Consider the following 16,097-nt stretch of genomic DNA (forward strand, 5'->3'; position numbering starts at 1 on the left):
CTGCATACTGTTTGAAGGAAGCATGTGGAGACAACTCAACGAGGACATGATAAATAAAAGTAACAAAAGCGGAGAGGATAGAGAACACTCTACAGTGAGAAAACAGTGTTGACATGAAGGTGACGGAAACTGAATCAGAGGCACACCAATGTGGGAATCCTCTTTTCATGACTGACGTTCAAAAGCGCGAGGTCTGATCCCTGCATGGTCAAACAAACAGGCCAACAGCCCAAGTCCTGATCCCAAACTTCCTCTCACCTACCTCGGTCTCTACAGAGATCTGCGCTAACGGACACAACCACGTCACCAGAGTCTGCAGTAACAATTAAATAAAAATAAACAAAGGTATAAAATATTCTTTATGCACATGATCTGCAAAACAAAACCCCCAAAAAAGTTGTATAAAAAAAAAACAGGCATTCCAAGAAACACTAGTGGTGTTAGAACGGTAGCTGAACTCCACCCGTCACCACCACAAGAAACGATGCTTCATTAGTCTGTTTGCGACGTCAAACCCAATGTTCTCTCACGCTCCTATTTAAAATGGCATACACTGTGTATTTTTGGATTATTAATCTAACATCTTAAATGCCGGAGAGTAAGATTAGGCGAATTTTGAACCTCTTCATTAGAGCAGTAAGAACATTTGTGGAAGATCTGTTTTTTGGTTGCATTGGTTTTTCTTTGTTGAATAGAGCCGAATCGGCGGAGTACAGATTCACTGAAGCCTTCGCCTCACTTCACCCAATCGAACGCACCTTGATTTACATCCAACCAACACAGAAAAAAAACATTCCAGTAATAAATATCTCTTGTCACAAATCAATAAACGATCAATAAATTATAAATAAATACTAGTAAGAATAAGGGAAGAGATTTCCCCCCTGATTTGTCTCTGTGGCGTTTTTTGCACCTCAGTCCAGTTCTTTTCCAGGAGGAGAGCGCGCCGCTCTTCTTCTGCGACCCGGGGAACCACGAGGCCTGCGGGGGACCGGGCGGCGCTCGGAGTTGGGGGTGTAGGCGGGGGTCTCAGAGTCCATTACGCACCAGGATCGACTGTGTGGTTTAGGGGGAGTCGAACTGAAGTCGAACTGAACTCCCTTCCAGAGTGGCTCTAGACCCAGGCCAGCACCCGGGCTGGAGCAGGGAAGCTAGGGGCCGGGCAGGTGGGGGACCAGATGGTTACACGGGTCGCTGTGCGAGAGGAGGCGAATGCCGCTGGTCAGAACTGCGTGGTGATCCTGCAGGTCTGCCACAAACTTACGACTGCAGGAGACACAGGAGAGAAGGATAAACAGGACAGAGTGAACACGTGTGTTGTTACGGCTGCAGAGGAAGAGAAACTGATGCTGGAAGAATCATGATCAGCAGCAAATCAACAAAAAGGCAGCAAACGTGAGAAAAGGCCAAAAGAGGAAAAGTTTCAACATTTTGGGGAGAAAAAATAATCAAGCTGTGATTTTCGATTTTTGGAAGATCGACACCACTCGTGTTCGGATGTATACGAGAACATGGCTGCCAACGATTAGCTTAGCACGAAGGCTGGAAACTTGATTTTTTTTGTAAATAGCAAACAAAAGTGACTCATATCTCCTAAAATGTCTAAACCTTTAAAGCCACCACAGATACAGGAAGGGGCTGTGATAATATACATAAAGTAATAAAGGCTTAAGTACTTATTATGCAGCATGGCCGCATTTAGCACAGTATTTTGAGATTATAATTATAGGTGTCTTAATGTTAACATCACTTTAATATTGAAGCTTGTAAATGGAACAAATTGTAATTTATTTTAAAACTGCTGGGCCATTGATTTATCGTAATATGTTAGTATTTGTTGACTATATTTTCAGATTTTTCAGAAGATTGCTTTTCAAAATTGTACTTTATTTGCAAATGTTGATTTCCACCACTGCAGCTGACAAAAAAAGTCTATAGAGATCAAATCAAATCAAATAAAAAAAGTTAAAATTTGGAATGAAATCCTTTCTATAATGTCGTGATTTTATCTTCAAATTAAAGAAAGAGAGCTGGTATTAAATAAGTTACAGTAATAGCATAAAGCCAATATAAAACTGCCATGCAAATCTGTACATGCAAAGTGAAAATCAATTCTTTCCCCCGCTGGTCCAGTGAAGTGTTAATATTGATGCAGTTAGTTTCAGCCGTAACCCGTTAACAACTACTTCATGATAAATGTGAAAACTAACCACATGCAGGTCAATCGATGTAGCACAGATGCAGATGTGCAGTGAAAAAACTTCTAGATGTGCATTAGAGAGAACGTGCTACAGCTATGATTCTGTGGCATGAGATGGACAGATGTTGGTGATCCTACTTTCCAGCAGGCTCTACATCTGGTTACCTGCGGGCTAGGGACGCTCGCCCTCGCCTTAGTTGTGGTGAAAGTGACGATACTGAGGCAGCAGACTGCTGACAATCTACAAGAAACTGATAAATTAGACAGATATACAGAGTGGTGACACTCAGGGTTAGTCAACAAGAACAGAGGAAACAGGGGGACAAGACAGGGGACGGCCTGGTCAGGGACAAAGAGACAGACTGATTGGGCCTTTATAATGGAGTAATTATACGATTCTCATCCATAGACACTAGTTTACATCTGTGACTGTCTTCCTCATGTAGTTATACTTGGTTTTGGTTTCTAACAAACAGGAAGCAGGTTTAATGTTTAGAGTTGATGAGAAAAGGGTAGAGGAAGCAAAGGAAGATACATGAAGTCAAATATAACCTATAAATAATTGGAGCCTGATCGATATCTATGCTAAGACCCACATTAGGGAGTACAAATTTAGCAATACCTATATACAGTATATATGTATTTATTTCCTTATGAAAAACTAATTACAAAGAAATGTAATTGAGGCTTAATATTTTACAGTTTAACCATAAAGAAAACCAAAAATAAAACCATATGAATGTTTGAACTTGAATTAAGAAAATAAACATCGAACATAAATGCACATCCTCCCTGCTGTGTTTATTCTGAAGGGTAAATGTCTATGAAAGGCTCATATCAGTCCATCGATCATCTGACCACACTGACAGGACCAGTTTCAGTACAGCTACACATTCAGCAGTGGAGGTAGACACAACACATATCACCCAAAGAGACAAAAACATGGACACCACACACACACAAATGCACATCAATGCAAATCCAGTATTGTATTGATTTGTAAAGCACAACACGCACGTGGGACTAACGCTGAACAATCCAGTCCTGCTCAACTCCAGAACAACTGCTGCTCATGAGAGGAATAAAGTTTCATTTTCTAACACAACTTCAAAATATATTTATTTTTTAGTCCATTCAAGTCGAGCTCTGAGGTCAAACAGCATTTGACAGGAGAGAGAAGGGAAATGTGTTCAAACGCTGTCACCCAGTGGGAAGAGTCTGCAGCACTGGAAGCATGTTTTGATAAGGGAATCATGAGTGGAGGAATAATGATGCTGTTCTCTTTTTTTAAACGACATGCGTGGTAGAAGGAGACTGATGAACGTCGGGCCACAGAGAGGAGGAGCGACTGGTTTCTATCACATTAACCACTCTGAGCCTGTCAAATGCCTTTTGACAGAACCTTAGATGTGAACATATGATGCATGCAAAGATGAACGATGATTTTACAGCAGATAAAAACCAACATGTCATAAGCTTAATGAAATGGGTTCAATCGTTTCTGTCTTTGTAAAAACATAAATACAATTCCAATGTGTAATTTACTTAAAGTGCCACTGGGAGGCGCTCTGAGACACTGTATCTTTAAAGAGAAGCTGCAGCCATTTTTTTGCTTGGTTTTCACTTTGAAACACTGATATAGGAGAGTGATATATGATATAATATGTTATATTAGGAACTATTCAGATGCCGGTAAAAATGCCTGATTTATGAACTTTAATGGAAAATTCTTTACTGTTCATCTTTCAATAGGTTCAGTGCTGTGTTGAGGATGGAGCAGTTTGTCCCGGGCTCCTTCGTCCTCAGTGCTGCTGTATGTTCACATGTGAAACCAGTTTTCAAACCTCCCCTCTGTGTCCCACCTCATCCTGAGGCTTCTGTGGACATGAGTGTGCAGACGACGAGGAATCAAAGTCTTCTCCGAGCGCGAGGAGACACTGAGCGAGAGCTATATTTTCTGGGTCTGTGTGATGGGGACAGTTTACCTATGTCTTGTCTTGAGTAATTGAGTCGGCTGAACTCGGTTAACCAGTCAGAGCTGTCCTGAGACAAACCGGAGCAACGCAAGTCGGGCAATGTTGAAGCTGAGGTCTGGATTGTTTCAGAAATCCACGCAGACATGGACGGACAGGATGGATTCTCTACGGGGGGGGGTCTACCGAGGGTTGGGAAGGAGCTGGTGAGGATGGAGGGGCTGTGGAGCCTGGTAGGGCTGGGTGGAGCCGTGAAGGCGCCTCTGCAACTTACTTTGGGCGGGCTGCTTCTAATCTTCGGCACTTTGGCGCCGCGGCCACGGTAGATCTGCTCGTGGTCAAACTCCAGATCCTCCAGACGCTGGGTCAAGGCCAGTTTCTGCTGGATGGCCATGCGGAGGAGGGAGTTCAACGTCTTCTTCTCGTCCTCCGCTGCCGCCAGCTGCCTCTGTATCTCATCCAGCTGGGTCACGTACTCATCGCACCTGGGGAGAGGAAGACAAGAGGACACAGTTTAGACACAGTTCTTTATTCACACTAATGGAAGCCGTTCTCTATCTCAGCAGCTTCATATTTGCGTGACCCCGCCTCACCTCGTGGCGAACATGGCCCTGAGAGACGAGAAGGTGGCAGCGTCTTCTTTCAGAGCCTTCAGCTCGTTTCTCAGCTTCATCATGGTCTCGGTCACCATCGACTTCTCATTCTCATACTTGCTCTTCAAATTAGCCAGCGCACCCTCTGCCGTCTGCGAAGGAGAGAATTGGGACATAACACTTCAGTTTCCATGGAAACCACACGACTACTTCACGGTGTATTCAGAGCAAAGGAAAAGCTTCACCTGTTTATTGGCCTTGAGCACCAGCCTGAGTGTGGCTATCTGCTCTCTCTTGGTGCTGAGCAGGGACTTGAGCTTGAGTATCTCCTCCATGCACGACTCCTTGTCCTTGTCCAGCATTGGAGCCAGCTCCCTGGCCGCAGCCCTCTGCCTGGACAGCTGCAGCGAGCGGTCGACGGCCTTCTGCAGGTGTTTGATCTGGTCTCTGATGATGGCGTTCAGGTTGTAGATGTTCATGGGCTCCTTCCGCAGGTCCCCTACTACCTCTGAGTGCAGTGGAGACGGGCAAGGAGAGATGCTGATGCCTGGGGAGCCCGTGAGGTTGCGGGTGGGGCTGCTGTGGCAGGACGAGGAGTCCCCTGTGTTGGCCGTCGTCTCGTTGTGATGGGCGTCTTTGGATGGGGAGCCCATGGGACTGCTCTGGGGCTCATGGGAGCAAGCTGCGGCTGCTGCAGCGAGGCGTCGTGCCAAGCGAGGCGAGAGCAAAGCCCGAGGACCATCGGAGCCCTTCAGGCTGCCGCTGCGTGTGACACGGCTCTGGCGGTAGTAGTCCAGCATCACGCGATTGGGTGTCTCGTTGTTGCACATGCAGACGTGGTGGTAGAGCTGTGCCAGTTCTTCGCTGAAGGTTACCAGCTCGTCCTGCGCTGTGTTCAGCATCCCCTGACTCTCCGTGGCCGTGCACGTGGCCGCTCGCAGCTCGGCCTCCAGGCTCGTCACCCTCTCTCGGCCTTCACGGTGACTGCGCTCCAGATGAGTTACCTGCTTGGAGGAAATCAGTTGGAAAACTGGGATGTCACAGGATGCGAAACCGAGTTGATAGAAGTTAATAATCTCAATGCTACAATTGATGCGTACATTTAAAACAGAGTTTGAATCTGCATCTAACAACAACAAACCTGTTCAGTCAGTGCTTGGACCCTGTCGTCACTGTGGCCGTCTCCCTGACCCTCCACCGCCTGGTTATACTTCTCCTTCAGGGCCTTGAGCTCCGCTTTCAGGTCGATCACCTCCGTCACCGCCACCTTGTACTTACACTCCAGGATCTCGAACCCGTGGATGTCGGGATCATGGTGACCATTTGCCGGCGGCGACACCGAGCCACCATCGGGCTTCTCGCTCTCTTGAGGGTCATCAAGCTCTTTGTCGCCGTTGAGACGTTTCATGGCATTGGCGCGTTCCGTGAGACGATGGACGCGCTCGTTCTGCTCGGTCAGGACGCCCTGCGTGTGCTGCAGCTGGGTCTGTGACTCCTGCAGGTTCAAGAGCAGCGCGGCCTTCTCACACTCCACCTGCAGGACGGGGATATGTATACGTTATATTAAGTGGTTGCTACAAATTTTCCATTTCAAAATCCTACACTTTTGACATCTGAGCACAAAGACAACCATCAGTGCAGAACTCTGATCTGAGATTTCAGGAAGGAAGCGTCTCCTTAGTGAAAGACAAATTAACTTTTCCACAAAGCACCTAAAGAACTCTCTGACTGTGAGAAACAAGATTCTCTGATCTGATGGATCCAGGATTTAATTGTTTGGCCTCAATTCAAAGTGACACATCCCGAGGAAACCAGGCACCGCTCATCACCATCCCAACAGTGAAGCACAGTGGTGGCAGCATCGAGCTGCAGGGAGGATGTTAAAGCGTTGAGCAAAGAACAGAAATGCCCTTAATGAAAACCTTGTTCAGAGCGCTGGCAACCTGAGGACCGGCCGAAGACTCAAACAGGACAGTGACCCTGAGCATGGAAGGTTTATTATATCAGTTGACCTTTGTTTTTGACTGGACAAAGGTGTCATTTCACATGTAAAGCAGCTTTATTCTCTCAAAAGGACCATAGTCCGTAGTTAAAGTTGAAAACAGCTCCTTAAAACTGCAACTACAGCTTATAAATCCCATCTGCTCCATGTTAGCAGATGGGACATGGACCAAACTAAAAAGAATACATTAAATACATTTCAAAGATGGTCTGTTCAAGTGTTTCTTATGAGTTTGGTTTTGAGCAAAACGGGCAGAACCAAGGAGAAATTGAAACTATAATAAATGACTAAACTAAACCCTGCAATGAAACTATAAACTCATGACGAAAAGTCAACAAGCAGGGAGAAGTCCTGATGCTGCAGGTCATCACGTCGTTTCCAGAATAATCAAGTCGACGGAGAAAATTGATTAGGGAGTAAATACGTTTACAGAGAAAGGCACGCGGCTAATATAGCAGCCACTGATCTAATTAGCTGTTTCCCAATGGGGCTCCGATACGTGTGCAGTAATGATTTAATTAGATTTAAGCAGGAATATGATCTGTGTGCTGTGTGATAAGTACATCGTTAAACGTCTTGTGTGCAGTCCTCCTGTATTCTGTGACCATTTTACCAACTCAGTCCACTCAGTGTGTAAAGTGAGTATAAAAGAAAGACCGATACTCTATAGAAAGAGTAATAACTATTCAAAATCCTCATATAAACGTCTCTAATTCTAAAACGTGAGGAAAATGGAAACTTAAAACTTGACATTGTGACATTTTCCCTCCCTGCCGGCGTCTCTATTTCTGTCCCCTCGCCTCCAAAACTAAAAGCAGATAGAGTCAGTTTCCGTCTCTCGGCTGAATCTGCTCCCCCTGTTTATCGGACGCTAATCACCCTGACAGGACTCACTACGGCGCACGCACATATCCACTGCTACAGCCTCCGTCTACATCCGGACTCCATGATCTGCTGTGACTCAGATGACGTTTTCATTTCTCCTCACTTTAGCACATTTAAAAGCACGTGGGCTTTAAGATGTACATGTACAAATATTTCTGATCTATCTTGTCAGGTGAGGTGGGTCACAGCCATAATAACAATAATGTCATTAGTATGGATTTCAGTGGAAAGTGTAGTTTGTGCTACAATAATCTAACGTTCAGACTTCAAGCAAAGTCTATGGGCGAACATGGAGCTTATAATGTTTTTTGTTCTTGTTGTTAAAATGTCATCATCTTGTAATTTGGATGTTTTTACCATCGGCAAACTGAGCTGTAGGAAAGTGGATTAGTGTAGCCATTCCTTTCTGGCTCCATTCCTCTGCAGTTAATGTTTTACAGTGTAAAATAGCAGATAGCATTCACATCCGTCCTTGAAAATGAATCATTCGATGAAGAAGCTGTGCATGTGCTGTTTTGTGGAATAAAACTGGAGAATTTACTTGTGTTTTTACAGGTAATTGAATTCACTGTGATTCACTGACCCTGCTGTAAGGCCTCTCTCCCTGTGACTCACCTGCAGCAGCTGCTGTTTGAGCTTCTGCATCTCTGACAGGTTGAGCTCACTGAACAGGTCCGGCACCGGGTGCAGGGCTTCTCCCTTCCGGCCCGGGCGATACTCCCCGTTCATCTTCGTCAGCCCCGTGCCCACGTGGATGTGACCGTTGCGCCAGTTGCTGTCCTCATTATTGCCATTAGCGGCGGGGAGGGTGCTGCCGTTGGTGCCGTTGGATACAATCGTCTCCTCTGGGAACTTGAGGCCCTCGACGCCGGTGACGGTGAGCGCCAGATGGGCCCCGGCCCCGTAGACGCTGTCACTCAGGCTGAGGTGATGGGCGAGTTCCTTTCTCAGGTTGTTCTTCTGCTCACGCTCACTCTTCAGGGCGTCCAGGGCTTCTTCTAACTGACCCTCGGAGATGTCCTTCAGACGTAAAGCGTCTTCAAGCTGGCTGTTGAGAAGGACGGTCTCCTCCTCCAGCACCTTGATTTCATGCTTGAGTCCCTCATACTCCACCTGGAGGACAGACAGAGGAGACATTTGATCTAACGATTTAATTAGATTACAACTTTTTTTTTAGGGTTAAAATACTCAGTTCACTTATTATTTCACTCAAAATATGTATTTTATCATATAAAACTTAAATACCACACTTCTTATTTACATTAAAATACTGCTTCCATGTAGTATTTAATCTAAATCTTGGGCTGGATGATGTGGTCAAAAAAATCATTACTAAGTCTTGCATCACAATAGAGATTTCATATTGATTATATGGCCTTAATCAACTCCAGCACAGACCAGGTATTATAAATTATACATAACCTATAAATAATAAAAGCCAATAAAGACACCGTATGACTCTGTAATTGAAGAGGGTGAAATGTGACCTCTTACTGAAACTGAAGGGTGAACTGTGAGAGCATATTTTATTCAGGCCATCCCACAACTGACACTAAAACATAAAGACGACCATGTTTGGGGAAGTTTGGAAGTGACGGACACTGAGTGTGAGTCATTCATCTCCACCGAGACAAGGGTGTGTGTGTGTGTGTGTGTGTGTGTGTGTGTCATCAATAAAAGTGATGACAAACCTGACAAACTGTGAGTGTGCTGCACTGTTTTTGAGAAATGATTCGAATGGGTTCTTCACACCGACCTGATTTTGCTTGAGAGTGGAGACCAGTTTCTGCAGCGTGATGTTCTCCTCCTCCAGCTCGGTGTAATCCTGGAGAAGCCTGGTCTCTCTGAACTTGTACTCCTTGATCTCCTCCCTCATCCTGCTCCTCTGCAGCTCCAGCGTCTCGTTGCTCTGGAGTCACAAGAGGGAAGAAGGGAGGATGAATTACATGAGTGAGAAAAGGTAGAGAGAGGTAGAGTCTGTGCTTTTTCTTCTGCTGAAGCTAAAAGTATGAAACAGTTCTAGAGTTTGCTCCTTAGACTGTTTATAAAGATGGACAACATGACAGCTGCCTAAACGTGAAGCCAAATGATCTTGATCGCCCCCTTGTGGCTCTCATGAACCCTCCCTCCATGTTAGTGGATGGGACATGAACCAAACTAAAAAGTCAAAGTACACGTTACATATCCCTCGAAATGATAATTTCTACCATTTTAAGTTCTTATCACATTGTATATTCAAATGTTCATTCTTCCAGTAAGTTTGTTATTTATTTTTTTAAAGCACAAGATGGCACCACGTGTATCGAACATATTTTAGCTTAATTTTTATAGAATGGAAGGAGGTGAACTGGAGACGTGGCGTCTATCTTCAAATATTCCATCTGTGGCTAAAAACTATTCCTGTGATGTTTTTTTATTGTTATTAACTTTTCAAGGGAATCTAGAAAAGAGAACCAGATATAAAAGCTCTTATTTGTACATACAAACACAACTAAATGTATCCACAACAATACAATGAGTAGGCAGATGGTTGTGTGTGTGTGTGTGTGTGTGTGTGTGTGTGTGTGTGTGTGTGTGTGTGTGTGTGTGTGTGTGTGTGTGTGTGTGTGTGTGTGTGTGTGTGTGTGTGTGTGTGCTCCTCACTGCAGAGCTCCCTGCAGCTCCCTGTGCAGAAGGCAGAAGTGCTGACCCCGACACAGTGTCAGGAGCTGGTGAAACACTCTCTGGAGGATGAAGCTCATGCAGCACAGGCAAAATTTATTCTGGGCTTTAAACCTCCAGAATCTCGATATTTATGTGTGTGTTTGAGGGTGGGTGGTTATTTTAAAACTGGCAACTGGACTGAAACTGAAAGACCATTAAGATCCTCTGAATCTTTTGATTTGTACAGTGGCTGACAGCAGCTCATATACTCTTGCAGCTAAAGTCCAAAGCTCAGTGTAGTGCAGCCTCGAGTAATAAAAATACTTTTGTACTGATCCAGGACAAGAAAACTGAAACCAAACATGACATTCTCAGAAATCTACTATATTATAGAAACGACTTAACACTGAGCCGGGTATGAAGTGAACAGGATTACAGGCCAATTATCAGTCAGTGAGGCTCGATAGGAGCGTAGCTGATCAGGGGCTGCAGCGGCCGGGGTCAGGGACAGTGCGGCACACAACACTGGCACAGGGCCCGGCACAGGGCCCGGCACAGGGCCAGGCACAGGGCCGAGCTGGGCAACCCGGCCCCTGACCTGGAGTTCACAGCACCGACTGCGACAGCTTTGATAGATTTGTAATGCTCTGGCAAGTGCAGCGGATGTGTTGTAATTATTCATCAATAGCAGCACTGCAGCTGAGGTGAAGGACAACGGGGAAAGAAATGTCTAATTCTTCACAGGATCGGTGATAAATATACAGTTAATTGTAATTTCGGATGTTCTGACATATGCCGGTAGATTCCCCAGCAGTTTTTCCTTGATAGATCTGCACATGTTTACAAACCTGCCAGATACGACGTGATCTGTGATGAATTAACTCCCCAGTGTGGTTACAACACCTGCTTCTCAAGATGGAAACATGACCTCTCTTTATTAATGAGCATCCCACATGTAAATGAGGATTTCAAAGACAGAATGAAGGTATTTGAACACGTCAAACCACTGATGTGCATCAGAGAAGTAACAGCTCAAAGTCAGTATATCGACGAGGCTTATAAAGTCAGAAGTTTCCAAATAGAAAATATTGATTTTGATCAACATCTTGATTTGGCTTCTGTGTGTTACGTTAAGCTGCTTATGGAACATAAGCATCTTAACGGCAGCAGCCTGACATTTTGTGAATATAGACTGTAAAAGATTGTGTGTGTGTGTAGCAACTGAACGTCACAACACTCCCAGATGAGTTTAGTGAATGGGAGTGTGTGTGCGTGTGTGTGTGCGTGCTGTGACTGTTATGGTTGCGTGATGAGAGCAGCCCCGCTCAGCTCTGTCCCTACACATGTGCCGAGCTCAGGGCATTTCCCTTATTCCCCAGCTTAGCGCCGGATTTGCCCCCCACAATGGGGTCGTGGCCGTGGTGTCTGACCCCGGCTCGAACTTGTGCAGCGCCCGACACAGTGGCTGCCGACATGTTTGCATGCATGCATGCACATACGCATGTGTGTATTGTTCTTGTCGGTGCTCTGCCTGTCACTGTGACCCTTTGGCCTATGTCCTTCTTCACAAAGGTAGTAACACAACTAAAGTGCAAATTTTATATTTGTCTCTTATTTATCTCTGGGTATTAAATGAACCCCATTCAAAAATAAATCAACAAAAACTCAACAACCATCAAACTTCTGCAGATGTAGTTTTTCTTAAATTTACAGTGATTTCCTTATTTAACTTACTAGAAAGTTGTGTATTTGTACTGCATCAATACTGCATATTTAAAATGAATATTCTGAACATAAATATATAAATACTATATGCTGCTGAGTGTTGACAAACTCACCTCTCGCAGCTCGTGCACGAGCGCGTTGAGCCGCTCATTTTCCGCCTGGGCGTTGGACGCCACCGAGCGGCTCAGCGTCACCTCCATCTTCAGCTCCAACACACGTCCAGTGTAGTAGGCCTCTTTGGAGGCGGATTCCTGCAGCAGTGTCTCCTCGTTGGTCTCCCCATCCTCCGCCACCTTACGCTGGTTGGTGTAGGCCTGGCCGAACGCCTAGGGGAAGAAAAAAGGAGGGATGGTTAGAAGATAGAGGCAGAAAACAAGCGATGCAACTAGAATTAGTTGCATCCTCCAGCTGTAAAACTCTTCCAACCAGTGCAGTTTCAGTTATCAAACATTTCATTTTCAGACTTATAAGGTCACAGTGACTCGAATCTAATCAGTTTATGTTTGAGTCCCCGTGACAACTGGTCCTAAATTCTGTTCAGGCAGACTTAAGACATCGTGTTAAAGAGGCCAAAAATATGTTTTGTGATGCTGCTGTGACATTGAGCTTTAACCTTTGACCCCCCTGAATCTAATCCGTTAATCCGTGTGTCTAAGAGGACATCAGTGCCAAGTTTGAAAAGATGCAAAAAAAAGGAGTGACCTCTGACCTCCAAATTCTTATCAGTTCATCCCTGAGTCAAACTGAACATTTTAACCAAATTCCAAGAGATTTCCTCGACGCGATCTTGAGATATCATGTTCACAAGGCAAGAAATGGGCTTTGTGAGGTCACTGCAAACTTGAGCTTTGACCATTAAATTCTGTGCCTCCGGCCACTCGCTGTGGCTGGGGCCGACACATAAAAGAATAAAATATAAACAAAAACATCAACCAACAAAGACAAGTGATCCAGGTGATATAGTCAAACATCCCAGTCCACGAGAGGGTTGTTCTTTTGGGGCCGTCCCTCAGAGACACCTGCTCTCTGACTGTGTGAGATGCCGTTTCACTCCGATCAATAGACACACTGTTCCCATTCTCCTGACACAGGTTTTCACGGCACTAAGAGCTGACTTGTCGTGATAAAGGACCCGAGGCCTGATTGACAAAATCAAATCAGGCGTCAACAGCAAAACAGAGTTAACGCACACCACACCAGACCTACTGTACCTACAGCAGCACTACAGCTCAGAAGACTGCACGGAGCAACAATATTTTAAGAGAACAACCTTTCCTCAATATTATATCATCCTGCAGTCGTGCACTGTTTTCCACAGAAGGCTGCTCCTCCATGTCCATGCAGCTACAGCTTCAGTGCTTCAATAAATAAGAGCCCTCCTCCACTTTGTCTGCAGGAGAAACAGGGATGGTGCCCGCCGCCTCTGGGAGAGACGAATGGATCAATACCGGCTTATTTGAAAAAAATATTTCACGGTTTACAATCGCCACACGACACCGTCAACAATCCAGCGTGTGTAGTTATCACAGTCTCCAGGACGCCGTTCCTGGACAGAGTTACTCGAGCCAATCGACCGTGCAGCCTGAGTCATGAGGGAGCCGTATATTTTGGACTGGATGAGTTAATAATTCACTCGCAGCCTTTTTCCAATCCCTCCACGCCATGATAGCAACATCGTCTGTGATCGGGATGAATCATTCATAGGCTGAATGCAGCCGTTACTTGGAGGATACAGTGTGCAGATACAGTGTGTCTTTTCACCGCACAGTCATTTTTCATCGTTGCATTTAATGTTGAATTATGAGCTAACGGGCTAAATAAAGCGGAGTGTGCTATAATATTAGACAGGGGGGGATTTATTACAATCTGAAATCTACTTGAGTAGATTCAGGGTATTTAACACAGGCACAGACCAGAAGGCCGAGTTATGAGTTTAAACCACCGTGATGAGATTTGAGCGCCGAGGTTTGTCGATCAACTCCGTCTGACCCGACGTATCAATACTCATCTAACGTTCAGTCACGGTCAAACAAATTAAAAATGATGCTCACACTTTATCCAGTCTGTTAATGTAAACATTTAGTAACATGCAGTAAATCAGGTAAATGAATTGTTATTCAAGCACTGACCCCCCCAAGTGGACATTCTTATTCAAATTCAATAGACACCTTTTGTTTTACCCTTTGAATTACAAAGTTACCAGTTAGCATATGAATCAGAGACGGCAATAATCAGTCCAGCTAAATAATCAGTCTGTAAATACACAGAACATTTAGCCACTCAAACACAAAAACCTTCCTCAAGGACTCAAGGCTTTGTGATGACCAGAATAAAAAAAAACTCTAATTTTCCAGCTCTTTTATTTCTCACTCTCTTTCACACTCTCTTGTTCTCTCTCTCTCTCTCCCTCTCCCTGGTGGCCTCTCTCGCTCTCTCTGGGGTACAGTGTGATTGTAGTGAATGATTAAGTGCGAGGGACCCCCCCCCCCCCCCCCCGGGAACAAACCGGCTGATTAATTCTAAGCACAGTGCGACTGAATGAGTTCACAAACCTCGCTTCACACGAGAGGCCGTCAACGTCCGAGCAGGCGTTGCAGCAACAGCTGGGCCCTGCGGGGGGGGGGGGGGGGGGGACGGTGGATATCTGGCCCCAGAGGAGGTTGAACAAATTCAATAGATTTCACCTTCACTGTACTTCATGGGGTGTCTATTAAAAAAACAGCCAAGACTGGATGCATATAGTACTGGAGATTACTCAGGTAAATACGTTTAAAGTGTGTTTTAATGTGGTGCTGCACAGATTGGACTCAAAGTGAAGCATGCTGGATTTGGAGCAATGCATGCTGGTTAGAAATGAAGTTCGACTTTTGCCGGTGCTGCAGAATGTCACCGTGTCACATGACATTAAAAGCACTGCGAGGTGGCTGCAGTTTTCTAAAGCAGGTGCTGCAGTTGTTCTCTGGATGCAACATCTGGGAATCACCTCTGTGACGACAGAGCTTCGTCCTAATTGGCCCAAAGCTTCGCTCACACACATGAAGTGTCGTCAACATAGCCAACATAGATGTAATTAATTTGATCTCCTCCTTCTGACAACTTATTACTTACATACGGACACAGAAACAATAGATTAAAAGTTTTTGTGAATTAAATATTGACCTTAGAAGTCATATTTTTTTTACTTTAGATTTTTTATTTCTTTTCCTCCTATTCTAAGTCTATTCTCAGTAAAACAGAAAGAAATAAACAAATTATCTCTGTAAAAATCTTGCTTTAGCAGGTGATCTATGTCTTAACGCAGTTTTGTGTCAAAAGATTCATTCAAACTTGTCTGGCCTGAAAAATATTTTGAAGAAAGTAAACAGTGTGTTTAGATTTTGCAGAAACGGCCTCAGTTACAGTCGGTGATTCAGCAGCTACTCGGCCGTGGAGTATCTGTGGGTCTCGGATGCGAAACGAGAGGCAGATGGTTTCATAACAACCCTCGAAGTTCTCTCGCTCCATCTGCTCACTGCCCCTTGTAGAGGAAATCACAGTGAGTGACACTGATGGACGACGCTCAACGTTTGTACATAAAGGAAACGCAGCGCGCCCGGGCCCCCCTGTTGCTGTTGCACTGTAAAGGCTAAAAATAACACTGATGACGGCCCCGGATAGAACAGGCTAATTACTGGAACAGCGCTGACGATGCTGCACAATGCTTCATTACAGCGATAGATCTGCAGTGTCTCTGTATCTGGGTCCTAATTGGCAAACACAACACAGTTATTCAAGGCAGAAGAACAGCGTGCAAGATTAAAGTTTAATACCATTTCCTAAGGATGATATTAATATGGAGTCACTGGCATTGTGTTTGGCTAAAAATCCCCCATAATGCATTCAACCTCGAGGCTCCGCAGCCTTCTGTGCCTCAGTGGAAAAAAGTACAGACAATAGGGTCCCCTTCTATAGATATTCATCCCTGGGGCCATGGAAAGAGATGCAGATAGAGGGAAACACTGGTGAGAGAGGAGGAGTGTGTGTGTGTGTGTGTGTGTGTGAAATCCTTCCCTGTTTGTTGCAGTCCCTAATGAGGA

General features: G+C 45.0%; 1 protein-coding gene across 11 annotated transcripts in view; it reads right to left on the bottom strand.

Annotated features, from left to right (window-relative positions):
- Nucleotides 1–646: 646 nt before the first annotated feature.
- The window catches only part of bicd1a (bicaudal D homolog 1a), a 30,121-nt gene continuing 14,670 nt past the window's right edge, over nt 647–16,097 (bottom strand). For 2 of the 11 annotated variants that reach the window (XM_034588539.1, XM_034588538.1), the window contains exons 2-7: nt 9,410–9,564; nt 8,269–8,766; nt 5,908–6,300; nt 5,012–5,773; nt 4,767–4,918; nt 3,937–4,658 (exon numbers count right to left, since the gene is read on the bottom strand). In XM_034588539.1, the coding sequence (XP_034444430.1) occupies nt 4,109–4,658; nt 4,767–4,918; nt 5,012–5,773; nt 5,908–6,300; nt 8,269–8,766; nt 9,410–9,564 (2,510 nt within the window). In that variant the 3' untranslated portion in view covers nt 3,937–4,108. The other 9 variants (XM_034588537.1, XM_034588536.1, XM_034588535.1 and 6 more) reach the window with 9 other exon arrangements.

This window comes from Hippoglossus hippoglossus, chromosome 6, assembly GCF_009819705.1.
Source record: "Hippoglossus hippoglossus isolate fHipHip1 chromosome 6, fHipHip1.pri, whole genome shotgun sequence".
Classification (NCBI taxonomy): Eukaryota; Metazoa; Chordata; class Actinopteri; order Pleuronectiformes; family Pleuronectidae; genus Hippoglossus; species Hippoglossus hippoglossus.